Source organism: Myotis myotis, unplaced genomic scaffold (genome assembly GCF_014108235.1).
Source record: "Myotis myotis isolate mMyoMyo1 unplaced genomic scaffold, mMyoMyo1.p scaffold_m19_p_3, whole genome shotgun sequence".
In the NCBI taxonomy this organism is placed as follows: domain Eukaryota; kingdom Metazoa; phylum Chordata; class Mammalia; order Chiroptera; family Vespertilionidae; genus Myotis; species Myotis myotis.
In genome coordinates this window covers 170,114,112-170,138,533 of record NW_023416335.1, presented here as the reverse complement: position 1 = coordinate 170,138,533, position 24,422 = coordinate 170,114,112, and the positions used below count along the sequence as shown (strand labels likewise).

At 41.3% G+C, this 24,422-nt stretch overlaps 1 protein-coding gene across 6 annotated transcripts in view; it reads left to right on the top strand.

Moving 5' to 3' along the window:
• The window catches only part of PPHLN1 (periphilin 1), a 105,525-nt gene that overhangs the window by 59,257 nt on the left and 21,846 nt on the right, over positions 1-24,422 (top strand). For all 6 annotated transcript variants that reach the window (XM_036301236.1, XM_036301241.1, XM_036301237.1 and 3 more), the window contains one exon: positions 4,170-4,310. In XM_036301236.1, coding sequence (XP_036157129.1) covers positions 4,170-4,310 — 141 coding nt within the window. The remainder of the gene's footprint in view (positions 1-4,169; positions 4,311-24,422) is intronic.

Below are 24,422 nucleotides of genomic sequence, written 5' to 3'. Positions count from 1 at the left end.
GATATATTTATTCTACCTTACCCATCCCCATCATTTTTTAATCTCTTAAATTAGAAAAAGAATCTCACGCCCGGTCGGTCGGCATGGCTCAGTGTTTAAGCATCGACCTATGAGTCAGGAGGTCACGGTTTGATTCCCAGTTGGGGGCTCGACTCCAGTGGGGGGATGTGCAGCAGGCGGCCTATTGATCGATGATTCTCTCATCATTGGTATTTTATTTCTCTCTCCCTCTTCCTTCCTCTCTGAAATCAATAAAAATATATATTTTTTTAAAAAAGAACCTGATGATCTACCTTTCTCAGACTTTAAATATGCTACTTATTTTTATTATTGCTTGACTGGATCTTGATTCTGAGTAGGCAGTTACATTGGGTCTAGAAAGAAATTTTTAAAACCTTATTTTTTTTCTAAAATATGCCCATAATTTCCTAGATTTTGAATTATTGAGAAGTAAACAACCATAAAAATCTATAAGGAATGTCATAGATCAGGCATGATCTTCTGTTGAACCAAAGGCAAACTGTGAGAGTAGAATTGTGATTACTGTAGCGTGTTTGTTGTATATCATTAATATTGACAAGCAGCATCAAGTTCGTAGCATTGTCTAAAATGTTTTTCAAGTTAGATTGATACTCTTTCATATTGGAAATAAAGCAGGTAGGAAATTTTTATTTCATACTCTATTTTTTATTTAAGTATTTTATACTCGATTTTTTGTTTAAAAGTTTAATCCCACCATATCTTATTAACATTTTGCTCAGATAGTTAACATTTGTTCTTGGGTAGATGTTATATAATTACTCATTTCAGTGATCCATATCTTTGAAATACAGAGTATTTGAGAATTTTGACCTCAGATCTGTAAACTAGTATCAGGGTTGAAAGAATAAGCTGGGAGAGAAAAAGGACTTTGATGCCTGGAAAGAGTTTGATATAGTACTGTGTGTGTATGTGTGTGTGTGTGTGCGCACGCGCATGTGCATGCACACTTAAATTTAGCTGTGACAATATATTATTTAAATAATGGTCTGTGTACTATGTAGGTTCATTTTCATGAGTAGAGAGACATTAAATATTTAGGTTTCCAGTTTATCTTCTCTTGCTGCCACCAACATAGTTTTAAGCAATTTGGTAGGGAGACCTTATAGATGAACTCCAGTGAAATGGATGATACTTTTAGTGATAAATATTCAGGAATGTTGCAGTTCATTCCTCTGTTTCATTTTATAATTTTACGATTGGCCACTTTTTCTCAAAGCATTTGTTAAAACAATAATTCTGAAGGGACCTAATAGTCTGAAGAAGAAAAATAAAAAGATTCTACGAGCCAGTATGTTTGGGAAATGCTTGATTTAAAAGAGTCAGGTTGATTTTGATAATTCAGCAATTTTCAGAGATTTTAATATGTTAACACGCTCATCCATGGGCTATGAAAGGAGGGTGAATAATGAAGTTTGAATAATTTATTAAATTAAGTAATTATGAAATTTTTTCCATAGTGCCTATTTTAGGATTAGTATTTTAAGGCACATGTTTTCAGAACATAATACTGTACTGGCTTTCTCATAGTTTATTTAAATTCACTGCATATTCATTCTTCATTACTTGTGTCAAACACTGCATTAGAGACACCATCCTAGCTGCCAAGGAGTTTATAGTCAAATTATATAGAGATATAATTTACTGTCCTAACACAAACAGCCAGGAGAGTTTTCCTTTTGACTCTCAGAATGAAAAGCAAATTAGGTAAAGGCTGGAATGTCCCAGTGGAACAGGTTGTTGTTGTTTTTTTGCTGTAGAAGAAAATTTAAACTTTTTTATGTAGATGCAAAAATGTGATTTATGTTTTTGCACATATAAGGTGTCATTTTCTACTTCAATATCTTTGCTATTGTCCCCAGTGAAGAATGCCCATCTTTGTGGTCCTCATTTCAGATTCATTCAGTGAAATCAATAGTGTTTGAGAAAACAAGATCCAAGATCTTTCTTTGATTCCACTTTCCTCTCCTTCCTATTATAAAATTTTATGTATTTGTATTTCACTGATGACCTTATATTGCCTTTGTTAAAACAATTTTTTACTTGTCTAGTTCTACATATTGAAATGTGTGTGTGTGTGTGTGTGTGTGTATATATATATATATATGTATGTATATATATATATATATATATATATATATATATATATATATATATATATATATATATATCTCAAACACCTTGTTTTCCCTACAAAACCTTGGATAATATATATCTAATTAGGAGTTTATACCTTTTGACCACCTTCATCCAGTTCTCCCTCACCACTCCTCTCCCTCCCTGCGCCCACCCCCCGCCCCCCCACCAGCCCTCATCTCTGGTAACCACAAATCTAGTCTTTTTTTCTATGAATTTTTTTCTTTTTGAAGATTCCATATGAAAGTGTGATCATAACAGTATTTGCCTTTCTCTGTCTAACTTTGCCAGGTAAAAGGGACAGGTGCTAAATTTGGATAAATGCTGCCAAGTCATTTTCTAAATAAGTGGCAGAATACAACATACTAGGTGTTAGAATGCCACTGCTTTTACTGGTGAAAAATTACCAGTAATTAGTATATGTCTTTTGTTGTTGTTAATCATCACCCGCAGATATCTTTCCATTGATTTTTAGAGAGAGAGAAAGACAGAGGGAAACATCGATGTGAGAGAAACACATCGATTGGTTGCCTCCTGCAGGAGCCCTGAACAGGGCCCGGGCTGGGAAAGAGCCTGCAACCAAGGAATGTGCCCTTGCTGGAATTGAACCTGGGACTCTTCAATCCTCAGGCCGATGCTCTATCCACTGAGCCAAATTGGCTAGGGGGAATATGTCTTATGACTTCTCTGAACCTACTGCTGTTTGCCATAACTTCAATCATAAAAATCCTAACTTTTAAAATAAGTACATGTTTCTTATTTCCTCCCTTACCTTCCACCCACCTAAAATATGCAACAGTAAAATACATGAACTCAGCTTACTCTAAGTAATTGCTTACTGCGTGCTACATGAAGGCAAGAGCTTTTGTCTTTTTTGTTCATTATTATATCTGTTGTTCCTAGAGAAGTGCTTGGCATTTGTTATATAGTAAAGTTTTGTAAAAACTAATGAGTGTAGTTAAAATAAAAGTCTTTCCTCATTCATTTTTTTTTCTCTAGTGTTTTTAGAAAGTACAAGTAATTGGCTGTAGTCTTTTTGTGGGATAATTTTTTAAAAATATATTTTATTGATTTTTTACAGAGAGGAAGGGACAGGGATAGAGAGTTAGAAACATCGATGAGAGAGAAATATCGATCAACTGCCTCCTGCACACCTCCTACTGGGGATGTGCCCACAACCAAGGTACATGCCCTTGACCAGAATCGAACCTGGGATCCTTGAGTCCGCAGGCCGACGCTCTATCCACTGAGCCAAACCGGTTAAGGCATTTTTGTGGGATAATTTATTCATTAATGAATTGTTCTAAAATAGAAGTTATTGCTTTTGGGGATTGTTTTCTTTTTATTTCAATAAATTTTTAGGCTATAGGAGCAAGGTAGTTTTAACTTCTGAAAATAGAGCTCTTTTTCATGTTCTGTTTAAAAAAATCTGTTTTTATTGATTTTTAGAGATTGAGGAAGAGAGAGGGAGAAAAGGAAACATTGATGAGAGAGAAACATCACATAAATTGGCTGCCGCCTGCATGACCCCTTCTGGGGATCGAGCCAGCAACTGAGTCATGTGCCTTGACTGGGAATCAAACCAGTGACCTCTTGGGCCATGGTTTGACATTCAACCACTGCGCCACACTGGCCAGGCCCATGTTTATGTTTATGTTTACACACACCCCTCACTTCCAATTAGGATTTTTCTCTTCAGTATTTATTAAATAGATTGCTTAAGGAAGAGTTATAGGACAGAACCTTCTAGCTGTGTCAAAATCACATGAAATATAATTTTGGAATTAAATAAGTCTGGAGACTTTGTCATACTTAAAATTTTTTCCTCTTTAATTCTCCTTATTATGCATAATGAAATTGAAAGTGCTTTCTTAAAACAGGTTAAGTTTAGCACATTCTCTTAATATAATCTGTAAGTTAGCGCCTATACACGTTATCTGAAATGCTATATGTCCTTTAACAAAGCAATTAAAGATTTTTAATTTCTCTTAAAGGCAGGATCCACAGCACCATTGTTCATTGACCAGTCAGAAGAACCTGAGTCAAATGCAGCAGACGGCATAGAATTATTTGAAGATAGTCAGCTAAACAGCCGCTCCAAAGCAATAGCATCAAAAACCAAAGAGATTGAACAGGTGAGAATCCAGTCTTCTTAAGGTTCATAATCTTTTGTTCATGTCACTTTACACATGGTATTTACAGTAAATAGTTATTGAATAAATAGATTTCATTTTGTCCTTTCCCACTTATGACTCTGAAATAATTTTAAAAATTCTAAAAATTGTTTGATTTGATTTCACAGTAATTTTGGTCAGTTTGGTCCCTGGCCCCTGTTTACTTGTTTATTTTTTAAAAGCAAAATTCCTTTTCAGAGAATATTAATATTCTAGTTAGTATGGAGAAATTTAAAAACTAATAAAAGTAATAGGAATGGGCTAAAAGAAATATACCAAATGTTAGTAAATTTTTTTTGAATATTGGGATTAGAGACATTTCTTATGTTTTTCATTATACTTTTAAGCATTTTTTCAAATATTAAAGAAAAATGAATGATAGCTCTTTAAATCTAATTTTAATGATGTCCTTCCTGAAAGTTAGGATCTTGTTTTTGATAGATTAAGTAGTTTGCTTAAGGCATAGTTATAGGACAAAAACTCTGGTGTGAAATATAATTTTGGAATGGAAAATGCCTAGAGGCTTTGCTTTACCAAAGATTAAAAAAAGTAGCAATCATTGTCTTTTTAATCCTTCTCACTGTGCTCATAATACGCATAGCAAAATTTAAAGTGTTTCATTTTGTAAATATTGCCTGCCTCATAGGGTATTATCACTTTGTGAGGATTAAATGAATAAACTGTTAAAGGGCTTTATAAAATGTAACATGTTATACAAAGTGTTTTAAAAAAAATATATGTTTTTATTGATTTTAGAGAGAGTAAGTGGGAGAGAGAGTGAGGTAGAGAGAAAGAGAGGTTAGAGAAAAATATGATTGGTTGCCTCCTGTATATGCCCTGACTGGAGACCAAATCCAAACTTGGGTAAGTGCCTTGACTGTGAATTGAACTGGTGACCGTTTGGTGCGCAGGACGATGCTTAACCAACTGAGCCACATAGGCCGGGGCACAAGAGTTTGTTTTTGCTGTTTCTCTTCAATGTCTTGAGTCAATGTCATTATATTGTTACTAGAGGCCCGGTGCATGAATTCGTGCACTGGTGGGGTCCCTTGGCCTGGCCTGCAGGGATCGGGCTGAAACCAGCTCTCTGACATCCCCCGAGGTGTCCCGGATTGTGAGATGGCAGAGGCCAGGTCCAGGGACCCCACTGGTGTACGAATCCGTGCACTGAGCCTCTAGTATGCATATAAGATCGTTGGTTAATCTCTTCCCGCCCTCCTCCCTTCCCCCTTTCCTGTGAGATTCATCAGTCTGTTCCATGTTTCCATGTCTGTGGTTTCCACTCCTGCGTTGAGCATCTGCCCCCTGGTGGTCAGTGCATGTCATAGCTACTGGCCGGTTGGTCAAACAGTCGGCCAGCCACTTAGGCTTTTATATATACTAGAGGCCCGGTGCACAAAAATTTATGCACTCGGGGGAAGGGGGGGGGGGTCCCTCAGCCCGGCCTGTGCCCTCTCGCAGTCTGGGACCCCTCGGGAGATAACGACCTGCTGGCTTAGGCCTGCTCCCGGGTGGCAGAGGGCAGGCCCAATCCCTAGGTGCAGCCCCTGGTCGTGCTCAGAGCAGGGCCGATTGGGGAGTTGGGGCGCTGCCCCTGTCGTGCACAGAGCAGGGCGGATCTGGAGGTTGCGATGCCACCCTCAGTCACGCTCAGGGTAGGGCCGATTGGGGGGTTGGGGCACCATCCCCTGTCACACTCAAGGCAGGGTCGATGGGGAGGTTGCGGCGCCACCCCCTGTCGTGCACAGAGCAGGGCCAATCAGGGGGTTGGGGCACTGCCCCCTGTCACTTACAGAGCAGGGCCCATCAGGGGGGTTGGGGCTCTGTACCCTGTCACGCACAGAGCAGGGCCAATCAGGGTGTTGGGGCGCTGCCCCCTGTCACGCACAGAGCAGGGCCGATCAGGGGGTTGGGGCGCCGCCACTGTCACACTCAGGGCAGGGCCGATGGGGAGGTTATGGCTCTACCCTGTCACACACAGAGCAGGGCCCGTGGGGGTGCGGGGGGTTGGGGCACTGCACCCTGTCACACACAGAGCACGGCCGATCAGGGGGTTGGGGTGCCGCACCCTGTCACACACAGAGCCGCAGGGCTATCAGGGTGTTGGGGAGCTCCCCGTATCAGGCACAAAGCAGGGCTGATCAGGGGGTTGGGGCGCCCTCCCCTGTCACGAACAGAGCAGGGTGGATAGGGAGGTTGTGGCCCCGCCCCCTGTCACACACAGAGCCACAGGGCGATCAGGGGGTTTGGGCGCTGTCCCCTGTCATGCTGATCCCGATGCTGGGAGGCCTCGCGGCTCCGCTGATCCCGATGCTGGGAGGCCTTGCGGCTCCGCTGATCCCGGTGCTGGGAGGCATATTACCCTTTTACTATATAGGGTAGAGGCCTGGTGCACGGGTGGGTGCCGGCTGGTTTGCCCTGAAGGGTGTCCTGGATCAGGGTGGGGGTCCCCACTGGGGTGCCTGGGCAGCCTGGGTGAGGGGATGATGGCTGTTTGCAACTGGTCACACACCCTTCAGGGTGGGGGTCCCCACTGGGGTGCCTGGCCAGTCTGGGTGAGGGGCTGAGGGCTGTTTTCAGGTTGGGGGTGACTGAAGCTCCCAACCGCTCCTTTTTTTCTTTTTCTTTTTTTTTTTTTATTCTGGGCCTGCTTTAGCTTTGAGGCTTGGCTCCATCTCTTAGGCCTCCGCTGCTGAAAGTAGGTTTCTGGCCTTTGCTTACAATGTTGCGATCCTGCTGGCTGAAGCCCGGCGGACTAAAGCAGGTTTCTGGGGTTTTGTTTAGCTTCTATATTTGTTACATAGTTGCTTAGAGTTGCAGCTCAGAGGCCTGCAGCGGCAGGCGGGGAACGTTGGAGTCCTCTGTCACTGAAGCGAGCAAGCCTCATGTTAGTTTCAAGCTGCCTGGCTGCCGGCCGCCATCTTGGCTGGCAGTTAATTTGCATATTGCCCTGATGAGCCAATGGGAAGGGTAGCGGTCGTACGCCAATTACCATGTTTCTCTTTTATTAGATAGGATAATAACTAAAAAAAGAACAAGTACTGTGAAGGCAAATTTATTTTTGAAACCTCTTTGGCTATTTCAGAATACTCCTCTAACATAATGCTGTTTTATGGAAATAGCTGATATTTCTACCTATAAGTAAGTCTCTGTTGAAATAAGAGTTGATTTTATATTCCTCTGGTAATCCTATATAATAAAGAGGTGATATGCAAATTGAGCATCACTCCAGCACACAAGATAGCCGCTTCCATGTGGACACAAGATGGCTGTCAGGGGAGGGCAGTGTGAGGGACAAGGCCTGAAAGGGAGGGCAGTTGGGGGCGATCAGGCCTGCAGGGGAGGACAGTAAGGGGTGACCGGGCTGGCAGAGGAGGGCAGTTGGGGGTGACCAGGCCTGCAGGGGAGGGCAGTGGGGGTGACCAGGCCGGCAGGGGAGTGCAGTTAGGGGCAATGGGGGTGGCAGGGGAGCATTTAGAAGTTGATCAGGCTGGCAGGGGAGTGGTTAGGGGCAATCAGGCAGGTGAGCGGTTGGGAGCCAGCAGTCCTGGATTGTGAGAGGGGTCCCAGATTGGAGAGGGTGCAGTTTGGGCTGAGGACACCCCCCTCCCCCCGCATGAATTTCGTTCACCGGGCCTCTAGTCTATAATAATAAAAGTGTAATATGCTAATTAGACCAGATGTCCTTCTGGTCGAAGCCCGGGCTGTGAGGGAAATCCAGGTCCTGGGTGCCGGAGGAAAGCCGGTGCTGGCACTGAGGGGAAGAAGGCCTACTCTTGCACGAATTGCGTGCATTGGGCCTTTAGTTTATAAATAAAATGTAGATGGGAATAATTTCAGATCCAGATATGGTGGGAATTGGGTGTTCTAAAACATTTAAATATAGAGAGTATTAAGAAACACTTGATCAAGGGGATTATTTTTGTTTTCTTTTAACTTAAAAGTACTCAAACAGAATGTGAATTTATTTTAGTAAAGACTTTTTTAACTTTTAGAGAGAGAGAGAGAAAGGGATAGGGAGAGAGAGAGAAACATTGATTGGATGCCTCCTATATAAGTCCCAACTAGGTTGAACCTGAAACCTTGGGTATGTGCCCTGACCAGGAATGGAACCCTTGACCCTTCAATGCATGGGACAATGCTCTAACCAACTGAGCCACTCTAGCCAGGGCTAGTAAAGACATTTTTATAGTCATTGATAGCTATGCCAGCCTTGATGTATTAAAGAAATTTTATTTCTTAGCCATCCAACAACCTCTTTACTTACTCTAATTAACTACGAAAAATCAAGTTAATTTACAAATCATTTTGTTGCCTGTCTAGGTCATTAGCCTTATAGGTTAATAAGATTTTATTGTGAGTCTAGATCAATCTACTTAATATATAATTTTTATGTTAATTTGAACTGCACCTTCACCTTTTTAAAAATTCTTTATTGTTTAAAGTAATACACGTTTCCTTTTTTCCCCATAGACCTCTCCCCAGCCAGTCCCACTCCCCAGCACATGCCCTCAGCCCCCTACTGTCTGTGTCTAAGGATTTTGCTTAAATGCATACATACAATTCTTTTTGTTTGATCTCTCCCCCTCTGGATGCCTTTTTACACTAATTCACCATTTTTGTGACCATATGGGCTGCTCACTAACTTTTCTTTACTTTTTTTCTTGAAGTAAAAAAATTGGATTGAATAATCTTTTAAGTCCCTTTCTAATCTAAATCATACTAAAAAAAATACAGCTAAGATTGCTTCTTCTGGACACACTGTTATGTGTAGCTAATTTCAGATTTGATTAGATTTTTAGGCGTTTTAGTTTTTTTAACCTCTTCATAAGGATACAGGGATTTTATGCTAAAACGTTTTTTAAAAACTCAAATATACTGTTGCTATGATCAGTCTGTAATTAATTGATGTTTTTTAGCTAATGAGTTGTACAGAAAATGTTTTCTTCAGCAAATAAGGTGTTATATTTGAACATTGTTCTTCCTGTGGGCCTTTTGCAGTGTATAGTTTCAGTCATCATCTAAACAGTTGATGGGCCCTCGCTGGTTTGACTCAGTGGATAGAGCGTCAGCCTGTGGACTATAGGCTCCTGGGTTCGATTCCTGTCAAGGGCACATGCCTGGTCTGTGGGTTTGATCCCCAGTAGGGGGCGTGTAGGAGGCAGCCGATCAATGATTCTCTGTCATCATTGATGTTTCTCTCTCTCTCTCCCTCTCCCTTCCTCTCTGAAATCAATAAAAATATATTTAAATAAATAAATAAACAGCTGATTGTTCCCAGCAACTCTTACTAGCTTTTGCTCTTTCTTGTGAACATATGATAGGATACTTTGTTTTACTTTTAAACTAAAAAGTCTAGAAGAGTAATCAAAAGTACCATCTTCCTAAAATGTTAACTAGAGTTGGGAACATGGAAAAGAATCAGCTTTTAACACATGATGGATTAAAATGAAATTATTTTCAAAGTAGTGGTAACTCTATTGTTGTATATGCATGATCTAAGCATTTCATACTATGCTAGCCTTACATAATAGAAACATTCTTTGTTTTTCTTTTTTTTATCAGAGCAAGTACTGAACCTCTTAAAAGTGCAGCTCTCACCACTATCTTGTCTAGACATCAAGTCTACCCTACTTTATTTAACACTCCATTATTACCAGCCACTTGTTCAGGCTTTACGTATATAGATTTGGTAAAATATACTCACATAAGATTTACCTCTGAAAAAGTCTCATTCCCAAAACACATAGAAAATATATAATTTATTTTGGCCAAATTTCAAAGCATTTGAATGTTATAATTTATCACTCAGATTCTGGTCATGCTCCTACTACAGAAACTTGTTGCTGAAGTAAAGTGTAAAGTTTTCATTTTAAGGGAGTTTCATCTGAGAACTATATCCTGAAGTGATTTGTATCAAATTTGAAATGTCAAATCCAAGCATCTCAGCCTTTAAATTGAAAGATAAATTGTTTTATATCTGATGTAAACCTATAAATATGAAAATTGATGACTCTGTTAAGATACTATTTTTATATAAAATATAAAAATGGACAGTACAGATACCAAGTCTTATCAGAACTATACTTAAAATGCTACAAGTACCAGAAGAGGTGAGGCCATCTTGGACCTTATCCCCAGGGATGTCATTACTAAACAAAAAGGACCCAACTCAGATGTTTCCCAAGGCATAAACTCAAGTAGGATCTTCCTTCTTTCACCTCTCCTCTTCCTCCACTGTCTACCGGTGTCAGTAAGGATTTTTGCAACTGGTTTCAAATTACTATCCTTTGCTATTATTCAGTTCCCTTTTTGTAAGTTGTCAGTGGTCTCTGAGTACTTTGCACTTAAGTACTGTAGTGTGGCATAGTCAACACTGGATACTTCCAGTTAGTGTTTTAACCTCTCAGAGCCCTTTGCCTCATTTGTTAAATGGGATTAGTTGCACATTCTCCCTCAGAATAAATGATTTTATGTGAAAGCCCTTTGTATGTTGAAAAACACTATTGAAGTGATTATGGTATTATGATAAGTATTACTTTTGGAATATCGACTACTTTCAGATTACTTCTTAGGAATATTTTAAGCAAGTTTCTTATATAGATTTAACATGAGAGGCAATTTTCTCATCATGGTCAGGGTTGGGGCTTGTCCTATTACTTCTGTTTTTGTTTTTTTCTTATTTTCCCCCCATTTATTGAAAATGAATATAAAAATAATTTTATGATGAAATATTTTGTTTATTTTGGGGGACTTTGTAATTTTGCTTTCACATTTTCCATTTGGCTTTTTTTTTTTTTTTTTTTTAATCTCACTGGTCCTTATCTATATTTCTAGACATAAGAAGTACCATAAAAAAGATTTTTCTTTTTCCTTAGAATTCCCTGAGGAATTCCTAAAACATAAATTCTCATATTTTCTCCTTTATTTCTCATCACCCATTTTTTAGATGTGATCCCTCCTATAAAATCTGCTGTCTTAACTTTATTTTTTAAAAATTGATCTCACAGAGAGGAAGGAGGGAGGGAGGAGGGGGAGTGAGTGAGTGAGACATTGATTTGTTGTTCTGCTTATTTATGCATTTGTTGGTTGCTTCTTGTATGTGTCCTGACCAAGGATTAAACTCACAACCTTCGTGTATTGGGATGATGCTCTTACCAACTGAGCTACCCACTCAGGGCTGCACCTTATAGCATTTTAACTCCATTTAACTTCCTCTTGATTGATCTATTACTGTTTATGTTTTACTTTCATGTATATTTTAATATGTTTTTATTGATTTCAGAGAGGAAGGGAGAAGGGAGAGAGATAGAAACATCAGTGATGAAATAGAACCATTGATCGGCTGCCTCCTGCACAGGAGGATCAAATTTCTCCTACTGGGGACCAAACCCACAACCTGGGCATGTGCCTTCACCTGGAACCAAACCGTGATCTCCTGGTTCATAGGTCGACATTCAGCCACTGAGCCAACCACACCAGCTGGGTCTTTCATGTATATTTTAAATCCCACAAGATACTAACAGTATTTTATGCAATTAATATTTATTTGGGTTTATTTAAATATTTGCCTTTTCTGCTACTTTTTTTTTTTTTTTAATATATTTTATTGATTTTTTACAGAGAGGAAGGGAGAGAGATAGAGAGTTAGAAACATCGATGAGAGAGAAACATCGATCAGCTGCATCCTGCACATCTCCCACTGGGTCCTGCACATCTCCCACTGGGGATATGCCCGCAGCCCAGGTACATGCCCTTGACCGGAATCGAACCTGGGACCTTTCAGTCCGCAGGCCGACGCTCTATCCACCGAGCCAAACTGGCTTCGGCGTTTTCTGCTACTTTGCTTCTTGTGTCTCTAACTCCCATCAAGGATCCTTATCTTCTCCCTAAGAACAATGACTAACTAGGTTCTAGTGTAACCACACTATGGAATTTTACATGGTTAATAGAAGAATTTATAGAGAATTGACACAATGCTGCTACATTATTTTAGTAGTTATAACAAGTAGTGTAGGAATTTTGGAATTAGAGGATTTGGCTTGAATCCCAGTTCAGCACTTACTGTGTGTTTCTGAGAAACTAAATTTTCTGAGATGTGCTTTTGCTTACTACTGTAATGGGGATGGTAATTTTACCCACTTAATGATAATGTTAGAATTAAGTGCGAATGGATATTTAAGTTGCCTAGGACATTGTCAGTAATCACAATGGCTGCTATTACTATTTTGTACTATTTTTCATGGTAGATGAAAGGTATCTAACTCTTGTGAGCTTACAAGGTTTTTGTGGGATAGCCTGGAATCCCAACTTAGAAAAACAAGGCCCAAACTCCTACCAAGTAACTTATAAATTACACTAAAAAGCAATCTGTTCCTTTGGTAATCCTTGTGTTTTGAATTATAGTCTTTGTGAATAGATTGAAGTGATAATTGATGTGATTAAAACCACGAATGAAAAAACAATTCCTCCTGTTCCTTTCATCTAGTGATTCCCTTTTACTAGAAGTAAAATGTAAAAGGCAAAGTAAATATTAAATAACTGAAATGTGTTATCAGGATGGTGGTAATATACTGCTATATTGGTCATTTATCTGTGATGGTTGTGATTATATTGAGGCTAGTAGGACTTGATTTTTGTACATATATTTTTTAAAGATTAATTTGCTTGGGGGAAAACTTTAAAAATATATATAACAGCAATGTTATATTTTAGGTAGGGCTTTTGCCTTTTAGTTATTATTTTATCTATACAACCCCCATGTTAGATTGATGAAAATATTTTATTTCAGAGTAAATTTGAAATAATCATATATATGGTATGTGAATTCAACTTACAAAGTTTTAAGTTTTTTTTAATTTAATTTTTAAAAATTACATGTCAGCAAATATAGTAGTCACTTTCTCCCCACTAAACCACTTCTTTATGTCAAATTTTTTCTGAACGTTTGCCTGAACATATACACTCCATTGTTTTTTGCTGTATATAGATTGTATTGAATTGTGGTGTTTATTTCAATCTTTAGGCTATTTCTAACTTTGAAAATTATTTATCTGTTTTCATTAGCTTTACTGGCATTTATACACTCACACGTAGACATACATGTACACACACACTTCTTCTGAGGGTCCTCAATAATAATTCTTGCCCAGGAGCTTTGACAGTTTTATACTGCATTGATGTCTAATTATGGGTTGTATTGTTCTGCCCTGAAATTTTATTCTATTATTAGCATTGTTTATTGGCACTGTTTGAGGAGAGCTAAGAAGAAAAACCACTTGTGCTGTTTCAACACCTGTTATACTACATATGTTTTTCATCCCTTTATAAATGTATTTGTGGTCCAAATGTTACAGATCAAATGAGATCTTAGTAATAATAAAGATTTTTTTAATTTAGAGATTTTAAATAGTACTCATTTATTCTGTTAAAATATTTAATCATAAGCTATTTTAGTAAAAATTCTTGGTACCACTAGAATCAAGCTTGGAGAAATGCATGTGATTCTCTCAGTAGAGGATTTATCCTTACATAAAATATTTTTCCATTACATGTTTTCTAATGTAGTACATCCTTGATTGTGATTGTGAAAGAGATCAGGGCCGTATGTAAAGCAAAGAGTAAAATATATTAAATTAATTGGGTTTTTAATATATTTTATTGATTTTTTACAGAGAGGAAGGGAGAGGGATAGAGAGTTAGAAACATCGATGAGAGAGAAACATCAATTCAGCTACCTCCTGCACACTCCCCATTGGGGATGTGCGCGCAACCAAGGTGCATGCCTTTGACCGGAATCAAACTTGGGACCCTTTAGTCCGCAGGCCAACGCTCTACCCACTGAGCCAAACCGGTTAGAGCAAATTAATTGGGTTTTTAGTTGAAACCTGATGTTATGGGAGGATAGTTTGCAGCATGTATAACTTTCTAAGTTTTGTTTTAGTTACTCTAAAATTTTATTTTTATTCATTGAAGTCACCAGTTACACAACCAAGTACTGTTTGCCATGAAAGCTGCACAGCCTAAAGTTAGTAACATCTTTTCCTCCTTCCCATAGCTAGCATATGTTCACTACAATACTACTTACTTTACAATAGGCTGAAAGGAAGATCACCCAGTTAATCATCTTTGTATCATCCTGAGTTCCTCACCTACAGTAGGCTCACAGTTAATGTTTAATAGTTCAATGAATGGAACTGATTAGAGTGCCCAAAGCACCCTCAGTCCCATGTAGTTTGTCTCTGCCATTTTGCTTGATTTCAGATTTACTAGAGTAAATCTTCAAGAATCTTTTCCTTCAAGGAATTAGGAAGTAAAGGAAGAAGCAGAACCATCTTATTCATTTGGTTGCAAATATACAGCCAGATTTTTATGGTTTTCAGAGTCTACAAGAGAGGATTTCTTATAAATTTACCACATATGACTAAAATATATCTTGAGATTGATGTTAAAATTATTTTGGTGTAAAAAATTGGATGGTTATGACAATCTATGAAGGGGCAAGGAAGAGATTACTTTTAATTTAAAATTTATTTACTTTTAATATGCAGTTTCACTATAATGTGTCTAGATATGGATTGTTTTAAAATTTTCCTGTTTAAGATAATTTATGCTTTCTGAGAATTTATAATTTTCATTAGAGTTAGGAAATTATAAAGTATGATTTCTTTGAATTTTGATTATTCCCTATTCTAACTTAGGTAGAAACATGGGTCGTGTTTTTCATATATCTTAAACTTTTTTTCTTTTATCTTTATTACCTTTTTAAATCTGAAATTATGGCCGTAGCCAGTTTGGTTCAGTGGATAGAGCGTTGGCCTGGAGGCTGAAGGGTCCCAGGTTCAATTCCGGTCAAGGGCACATGCCTGGGTTGTGGGCTCAATCCCCAGTAGGGGGCGTGCAGGAGGTAGCTAATCAGTGATTCTCTCTTATCATTGATGTTTCTATCTCTCTCTCCTCCTTCCTCTCTAAAATCAATAAAAATATTTTTTTAAAAATCTGAAATTATGAATATTTGTTTAGGAATCTATGTCTTATTTTAGTTGTCTCTAATTTGCTGTTTAACCTATTCATTGACTTCTTAATTTCAGTTGTATTTTCCACTTTTAGAAGTTCAGTTTGTAAAATTGAACAAATTGGTTTTCTTTTAAAATGTCTAGAATTAGATTTATTGCTCATGTTTTCATTTTCTCAGTCCTTAAAACATCTTATTTTCTATCATTGATCATTTCAGTATCTAAAGTCTCAAAGCTTTAATCCAGTTTGCTGTTTCTGCTGACTCTTGCTCAGAGAAGCATGTGCCCTCATATAATTTGTATTTTGGAGTTGTAAACTTATATTTAGAACTTTGGATGCATATGAAGGTAGACTTGTGCTAATAATAAATTCTTTTTTTTAAAATTAAATCTTTATTGTTCAGATTATTACAGTTGTTCCTCTTTTTTCCCCCCATAGCTCTCTTCCACCCTGTTCCCACCCCACCCTCTGCCTTTACCCCTCCCACTGTCCTCATCCATAGGTGTATGATTTTTGTCCAGTCTCTTCCTGCACCCCCACACCCCTTTCCCCCCAAGAATTGTCAGTCCACTCCCTTTCCATGCCCCTGGTTCTATTATATTCACCAGTTTACTCTGTTCATCAGATTTTTTATTCACTTGATTTTTAGATTCACTTGTTGATAGATATGTATTTGCTGTTCATAATTTAAAAAAAAAAATATTTCATTGATTTTTACAGAGAGGAAGGGAGAGGGATAGAGAGTTAGAAACATCGATGCGAGAGAAACATCGACCAGCTGTCTCCTGCACACCCCCTACTGGGGATGTGTCTGCAACCAAGGTACATGCCCTTGACCGGAATCGAACCTGGGATCTTTCAGTCCACAGGCCGACGCTCTATCCACTGAGCCAAACTGGTTAGGGCTGCTGTTCATAATTTTTATCTTTACCTTTTTCTTCTTCCTCTTCTTAAAGAATACCTTTCAGCATTTCATATAATACTGGTTTGGTGGTGGTGAACTCCTTTAGCTTTTTCTTATCTGTGAAGCTCTTTATCTGACCTTCAATTCTGAATGATAGCTTTGCTGGATAAAGTAATCTTGGTTTTAGGTTCTTGCTATTCATCAGTTTGAATATTTCTTGCCACTCCCTTCTGGCCTGCATAGTTTCTGTTGAGAAATCAGCTGACAGTCGTATGGGTACTCCCTTGTAGGTAACTGATTGTTTTTCTCTTGCTGCTTTTAAGGTTTTCGCTTTGTCTTTTGCCCTTGGCATTTTAATTATGATGTGCCTTGGTGTGGTCCTCTTTGGATTCCTTTTGTTTGGGGTTCTCTGTGCATCCTGGACTTGTAAGTCTATTTCTTTCATGAGGTAGGGGAAGTTTTCTGTCATTATTTCTTCAAATAGGTTTTCAATATCTTGCTCTCTCTCTTCTTCTGGCACCCCTATAATTAGGATGTTGGTACGCTTGAGGCTGTCCCAGAGGATCCTTACACTATCTTGATATTTTTGGATTCTTTTTTCTTTTTGCTTTTCTGGTTGGGTATTTTTTGCTTCTTCGTATTTCAAATCTTTGACTTGATTCTTGGGATCCTTTTGTCTGCTGTTGGAACTCGGTATAATATTCTTTATTTCAGTCAGTGTATGCTTAATTTCTAGTTGGTCTTTTTTCATACCCTCCAGGGTCTCACTAAATTTATCGACGGTTTCTAGAAAATTTTTGAAAAGCCTTATAACTGTGGTTTTGAACTCTATATCCAGTAGTTTGCTTTTCTCCATTTCTGTCATTTGTGATCTGTTTCTTTGTCTCCGCATTTTTTTATACTTCCCTGTGTTGGTAGAGTTGCTTTGTGTGCTAGGTGTCCAATAGGGCCCAGTGGCTTAGCCTCCCCAAGTACCTGAGGTGGACACTCTTGGTGCACCCCTTTGTGGGCTTTGTGTACAGTCTTGTTGTAGTTAAGCCTTGATTATTGTAGATATCACTGGGAGGAATTGACCTCCAGGCCAATTGTCTGTGAGAATCAGCTGTGTCTGCAGTGGGAGAATTTCTGTGCTGAAGACACCCTTATGGGGCAAGACTTGCTTCAGTGGGGCTTTGGTGCTCACTGAGTGTGTCTCTTATTGATCTGAGGAGTTGTAATCTGGATAGTCCCACTCTGACCACTGGGTACACTGGCTCTTGGATCTAAGGAGGTGCTAATTTATCCTCTGCCTGAGGCTACCCAGCAGGAGCTCTGGAGAGATCTGCAGATTCCCCTTCCTTGTTTGGGGTTTGGAGGTGCCCAGATGAGGCCCAGTTGTGAAGCAATGCAAGCTGCTGTGGGGCCTTGGGCCTTCTCTTGGAAGTTCTGGGTCTGTCTGGCCCAGCTGCAGTTTGTTAGGTAATTTTCAGATTGCAAAGGGCCAGGGCATTCATATGCAAAATCCTCTGCCTCAGCTTGGGTGGGGTGGAGTCTCAGGGAATCAACAGGGCGGAGCAAACAGCTATGGCTGATCCTCAGCCCTGCCCTAAATGGCCCCACGTCGCAGTGTCCTGGTAATCGCTGCAAGCACCTGTGAGAGAAAGCTGCCCTCGAGTTCTGAGTTCTGCCTGCTGCCAGACAGTCCATTTTCTCCCCGTATGAGTCTGGGTCCCCAGAGACTTCCCAGAACTGGAGTTCAGAGCAGTCGGGGGCTTGTGACTCCCTCCCAATTCAAAAAGACTGCCGTGTCCTCATTTGCCAGCCCCTTTCTGCGCGCGCCTCCGTACCTCTGCACTTTACTTCCGCAGCTCCTCTGAGTCTCAGTGTGCTTTTCTCTTTCCTTCTAGTTGTAGAATTTCCACTCAGCCAGCCTTCCTGTAGTTCTAGATGATGTCCGTTTTGTCTTTTAGTTGTATTTTTGAAGTTGTGGGAGGCAGCAATTTCCGGTGTTTACCTATGCTGCCATCTTGGTTTCTCTAATAATAAATTCTTAGAGGAAACAGCACCTCTTCCTTGGAGCCCAGATTAAGTCAGAGAAGTTCACCTGTCATTTTCTTTTACTGACCGGTGATTTTTGTTTCGTTTCTTTTTTCTAGTTCATCCTTTCACAAAAATTTTATCTTTCTGTAGAGGCCTCGTACCTTGACTGTGCCAGAGGTCATGTCTCCCATTCCCCACCAGGCTCCGAATTCCAGGTTCTTTGGGGCAGCCATGGCCCACGATGTTAACTTATCACTCTGGTTTCTTGCTACTGCTTCTTCATTTATGACTGCTGATAATTTCTCCTACTTTAAGAGCTTAGTTATGCTTTTAAAAGAATGTGTTTCTAAGTTTTTTTGAGACAGGAGAGTTTTCTGGAAAATAACAGTGTATTGTTTTGCCCTGTCTTCATTTTATGTATTTAAAAAGCTCAATTGACCTGTTCATGTTTATACCAGAAATGTGACTACTCCTATTTATTATTAGGGGCCTAGTGCATGAATTGGTGCATAGGTGGGGTCCAGCCAGCCCACCCCAATGGCAGGGGCCCATTGGGCTCGGCTGGTGTTGGGGAGGCGCCGTGGGTGGTTGGCCGGCCAGCCCTGCCCCTGATCGGGGTGTTGGGGGCCAATCAGGGGCAGGGCCGGCTGGGGTGGGGGGCGATCAGGGCCTGGATCAGGCTGGTTGGCTGCCACAGTGTGCGTCGTAGCCACTGGTTGTTCTGGTTGTTCTGCCATTCCGGTCGCTGGGCTTTTATATAGATATTAGGCTTATTGTCCTTGAAACTGAGATTTTTAAAAATTAGTTTTAGCCCTGGCTGGTGTTGCTTAGTGGTTGGGAGCGTGGGCTCCCAGGCACGGAAGGACTGAAAGATCTTGGGTTCGACTCCCTGTCAGGGGGCATGTACCTGGGTTGCCAGTTCATTCGTTCATTCCTGGCCTGCTTGGGGTGCGTGCGGGAGGCAACCGATCAATGTGCTCACATCAGTGTTTCCCTCCCTCCCTCCCTCTCTCACTCCCTCCCTTCTATTCTTTCTAAAAGTCAATGGAAAAAATATCCTTGGGTGAGGTTTAACAAAGCTCAATTGACCTTTTCAAGTTTATACCAGACCGGTGATATATATGTTTCAGTTGGGAGAACTAAAAAGGCTTTAGTCTGGAAGTGACATTTGCTTGGATCCTTAAAATTCAGGTAGGAGTCTCCTAGGTAGAGTAGGAGATAAAAGATTATAGATGGGGTGAATTACACGTGCATAAGATTGCAAATAAGGAATTAAAGGGAATAATCAATAATTACAAGTACTTTAGTTTGGTTAAAACCATATCTTTCATGGGTATTTTTAAATCTCTCCCTCATATCCTTATTCCTCAACCCTACTCCCCAGTCACAACATTTATTACTATGACTTAATAGAGTAGATGTTGGTAAAATTGTAATTATTGTGATGTAATAGAAGGATCTTGAGTAGTCTTGATTTGGAGGAAGACTTTGAAAGTATTCTGTTTTAACATCTGTGTCCTGCAGTTCAATGCTGTCATTAATCAACCAAAGTTAGTGCAGACCCCACAAGTTAAAGGGCATGGTCCCCAACAAGACTGCCTTTACTTCAGACATCTGCTGCACTTTGGGGGTCCCTGGGCCACCTGCATTCTGACCCACTGGCTACAAGTTTTGGGGTTCCCATGACTCCCAATAGGTCTGAACAACTGACAGCATTCAGGAAAGTGCTATACTTAAGATTATAGTTTTATTATAAAGGATACAAATCAGGAAGGAGATCCTCTGTTTCAATCCCAACAGGTATATTGCAGTTCAGTTCTGGCATTAACCACTCGAGTTAGTGCATGTAAATCTCACCAATTAAGTACAGTCCCCAAGTAGTACATAAGAAACTAAGATAATTGAGAAAAGGATGTGATTATCCTATCTAATAAAAGAGAAACATGGAATTGGCGTACGACCGCTACCCTTCCCATTGGCTAATCAGGGCGATATGCAAATTAACTGCCAGCCAAGATTGCGGCCGGCAGCCAAGCAGCTTGAAACTAACATGAGGCTTGCTTGCTTCAGTGACAGAGGCTTCCTTGCCAGCCTCTGAGCCTGCAGTTTGAAACATTGTAACAAATATAGAAGCTAAACAAAACCCCAGAAACCTGCTTTCAGCGAGTCGGGATCTCAGAGCTGGAGTTATAAATTGTTTCGATTATAGAACCCAAGCAAACCAGATACCTGCTTTCAGCAGCAGAGGCCTCAGAGCTGGAGCCAGAGCTAAAGCTGGCCCAGAATTTTAAAAAAAAGAAAAAAAGGAGCAATTGGGAGCTTCCGTCACCCGCCAGCCTGAAAACAGCCCTCAGCCCCTCACCCAGCCTGGCCAGGCACCCCAGTGGGGACCCCCACCCTGAAGGGTGTGTGACCAGCTGCAAACAGCCCTCAGCCCCTCACCCAGACTGGCCAGGCACCCCAGTGGGGACCCCCACCCTGATCCAGGTCACCCTTCAGGGCAAACCAGCCAGCCCCACCCGTGCACCAGGCCTCTATCCTATATAGTAAAAAGGTAATATGCCTCCCAGCACCGGGATCAGCAGAGCCGAGAGGCCTCCCGGCACCGGGATCAGCATGACAGGGGGCAACGCCCAAACCCCCTGATCGCCCTGTGGCTCTGTGTGTGACAGGGGGCGGGGCCACAACCTCCCTATCTGCCCTGCTCTGTTCATGACAGAAGAAGGCGCCCTAACCCCCGATCAGCCCTGCTCTGTGCCTGATACGGGGGAGCTCCCCAACACCCGATCGCCCTGCGGCTCTGTGTGTGACAGTGCGGCGCCCCAACCTCCCCCTCACCGCACGGGCCCTGCTCTGTGTGTGACAGGGTAGAGCCATAACCTCCCCATCGGCCCTGCCCTGAGTGTGACAGTGGCGGCGCCCCAACCCCCTGATCGGACCTGCTTTGTGGGTGATAGAGGGCGGCGCCCCAACCCCCTGATCCGCCCTGCTCTGTGTGTGACAGGGGGCGGTGCCCCAACTCCCGTATCGGCCCTACTCTGTGAGTGACAGGGGGGAGCTCCTCAACCCCCTGATGGGCCCTGCTCTGTGCGTGACAATGGGGAGCTCCCCAACCCCAATGGGCCCTGCTCTGTGCGTGACAGGGGGGAGCTCCCCAACCCCCCTGATGGGCCCCACTGTGTGTGTGACAGGGGGTAGCTCCCCAACCCCCTGATCGGCCCTGCATTGTGGGTGATAGACGGTGGCGCCCCAACCCCCTGATCCGCCCTGCTCTGTGTGTGACGGGGTGGTGCCCCAACTCCCCTATCGGCCCTACTCTGTGAGTGACAGGGGGAAGCTCCTCAACCCCCTGATGGGCCCTGCTCTGTGCGTGACAGTGGGGAGCTCCCCAACCCCAATGGGCCCTGCTCTGTGCGTGACAGGGGGGAGCTCCCCAACCCCCCTGATGGGCCCCACTGTGTGTGTGACAGGGGGGAGCTCCCCAACCCCCTGATCGACCCTGCTCTGTGCGTGACAGGGTAAGGAGCCCCAACCCTCCTGATGGGCCCTGCTCTGTGAGTGACAGGGGGCAGCGCCCCAACCCCCAGATTGGCCCTGCTCTGTGCATGACGGGGTGGCGCCGCAACCTCCCCATCGACCCTGCCTTGAGTGTGACGGGGCGGTGCCCCAACCCCCCAATCAGCCCTACCCTGAGCGTGACTGAGGGTGGCATGGCAACCTCCAGATCCGCCCTGCTCTGTGCATGACAGGGGCGGCGCCCCAACTCCCCAATCGGCCCTGCTCTGAGCCCGACCAGGGGCTGCACCTAGGGATTGGGCCTGCCCTCTGCCACCCGGGAGCAGGCCTAAGCCAGCAGGGCATTATCTCCCGAGGGGTCCCAGACTGCGAGAGGGCACAGGCCAGGCTTAGGGACCCCCCTTTCCCCCCAAGTGCACAAATTTTTGTGCACCGGGCCTCTAGTAGATTATAATTTACAGAAAGTTGTTGGTAGAGAAAAGACAGTAGATAGCAAGCCTGGGATAGTTTTCTGAGGATATGTGGATTAGAGCCAGATTGTTGAAAATTTAAATGCTAGATTAGAAGAGTGTGAATTAAGCAGATAGGCAGTATGGTTTCTGGTTGAATTTCAAATACAGGAGAATTAGGATCAGGATTTTTTTTTTTTTTTTTAAGATTAGTTTGGTTGTACAAAAATGTTTGGCTACACTTTAGATGAAGGATGAGAGCCTGAAATAGGCTGGTGGAGTCAGAAATAGAGAACAAGTACATTCAAGTGTGTGGCAAGAGAAGAAATAAAACCCAAGACCTATTTGCTTATTTTTGACCACTTGTGAAAGGTAAGGGTTATTTGACAGAGACTGAAGATAAAAACAGATGAAATAATTGATGAAGCAAGAAGACTATCAGTAGCACAGATAGAGGGAATAACCTTCAAAATTTAGAGAAACCTTTTTCTGGGACTAGGGCAAAGTAGAGTAAAGTGGCAGCATTTTTGAGGTAGAGAGAGATAAGTTAAGGAGAGAGGCAATTTTGCTAAAAGTAAGGGGAAATGGGATAGGGAGGGGAGAGTCCTATCAGCATGGAAAGGGCTTAGAATGCCCCAGATGCTGTATGTTGATATGGAGTAACAAGAGAGATTAAGGAGGTCATGGGGGATCAAATAATTGCAGTTTTGGACTTTTTCCAACCATTCACAGCAGCATCCATTGAGTAAGAGTAGAAAAGGCAAACCAGGTTGTTTATCCATAGTTGACCAAGGAAGAACACCTTCAATGTTACTAAATGTTACAAACTTACTCTCTTTTGTCTTTCATTCAGTTACTTGCATGCCAGGAAGTTTGATTAGTTCTGTTGCCCAGGTTTTTGAGCAGCTACATACTGTGCAGTTCAGAATTAAAGAGGCAAATGATACAAATTAAACTTATATCCATAACTCAGCATTGCTATTGATCATGATGCATTTAAAATGGGGGGCTCTTTTTTAGTGTTTTTAAGATGTCTTTTTAACAACTAAGGCAGGAAATGGCCAAATATATTTAAGAATTTTCCACTTAAAAGGAACAAACAATAGTATTTTTAAACAAAGGTGTGTTTCAGTGCTCTAGAATGCTTTGAATCTAGATCTTCCTCACCAAATGGAATGTTGTTATGATTATTTCCTGACTTTTAAACCTGTTAAATATAATGGTTTCTTTGCTCAAAACCCTCTGGTGGCTTCCCATTATATTTAGAATAAAAACCCGGAGTTTTTTACTGTTAAAGAGATCTGCTGATCCTGTCTACCACCTTTCCCTCCAAATATCTTTCATTGTACCCTCGTGGTTCACTGTGCTGCAGTCAAACCGGCCCTCAGTAGAACATGCTTTCTCCCCTTCTTGGTGGCCTTGTTGATGCTGTTCTTTCTGCCTAGAATTCTCTGGTTTCTCCTCACCTCTCAGACCCCTGCTTAAATGTTACCCTAAAACATTTCCATATCACCCTGACCAATCAAAGTGGAGTTCCTTCATCGCTGAACCTACTTTATTTCCTTTGTAACACTTACTGCAATTATACATTAATGTGTTTTCATACATTTTATTGTCTATCTTTCTACACATAAAAAAAGAAAGCTTCTTGAGGATAGGGACTATATGTTTTCTTGTTTACCACTTGTATAGAGCTGGTCCATAGCGGGTCCCTAAATATTTGTTGACTAGTAGGCCCTCAAGTGTTTAAGTGAATGGCTCCTGAGCATTAAGTACTTTATGTTTGTTCTATCACATAATCCTCGCAAAAGCCCTGTGAGCTAAGGTACTGTTACAATCCCCACATTGCAAGTAAGGCAAGTGGGGCTTACAGAGTTATGTAATGTGCCCAGGGTCACACAATAGCCCAGACCTCGGGGCTCCATGACCATAAAACCCATTATCTCTATTAAACAAAGTAAAACTGGATGTTTAAAATGCTTATGAGCCTACCTTTCTACAGGAGTTGTGTCTCTGGGAAATTTTTAAAATGGTTGAAGGCAAAGGGGTTTTATTTGCAGTTTTGAAGATTGAATTAGATTTAAATTACATTTTCTTGTTCAGTATAAATGAGAAGTTGCTTCTTTTGTAGGAGCAAAGTAAGAAATTACATTTGTGGTAATTTTTTAC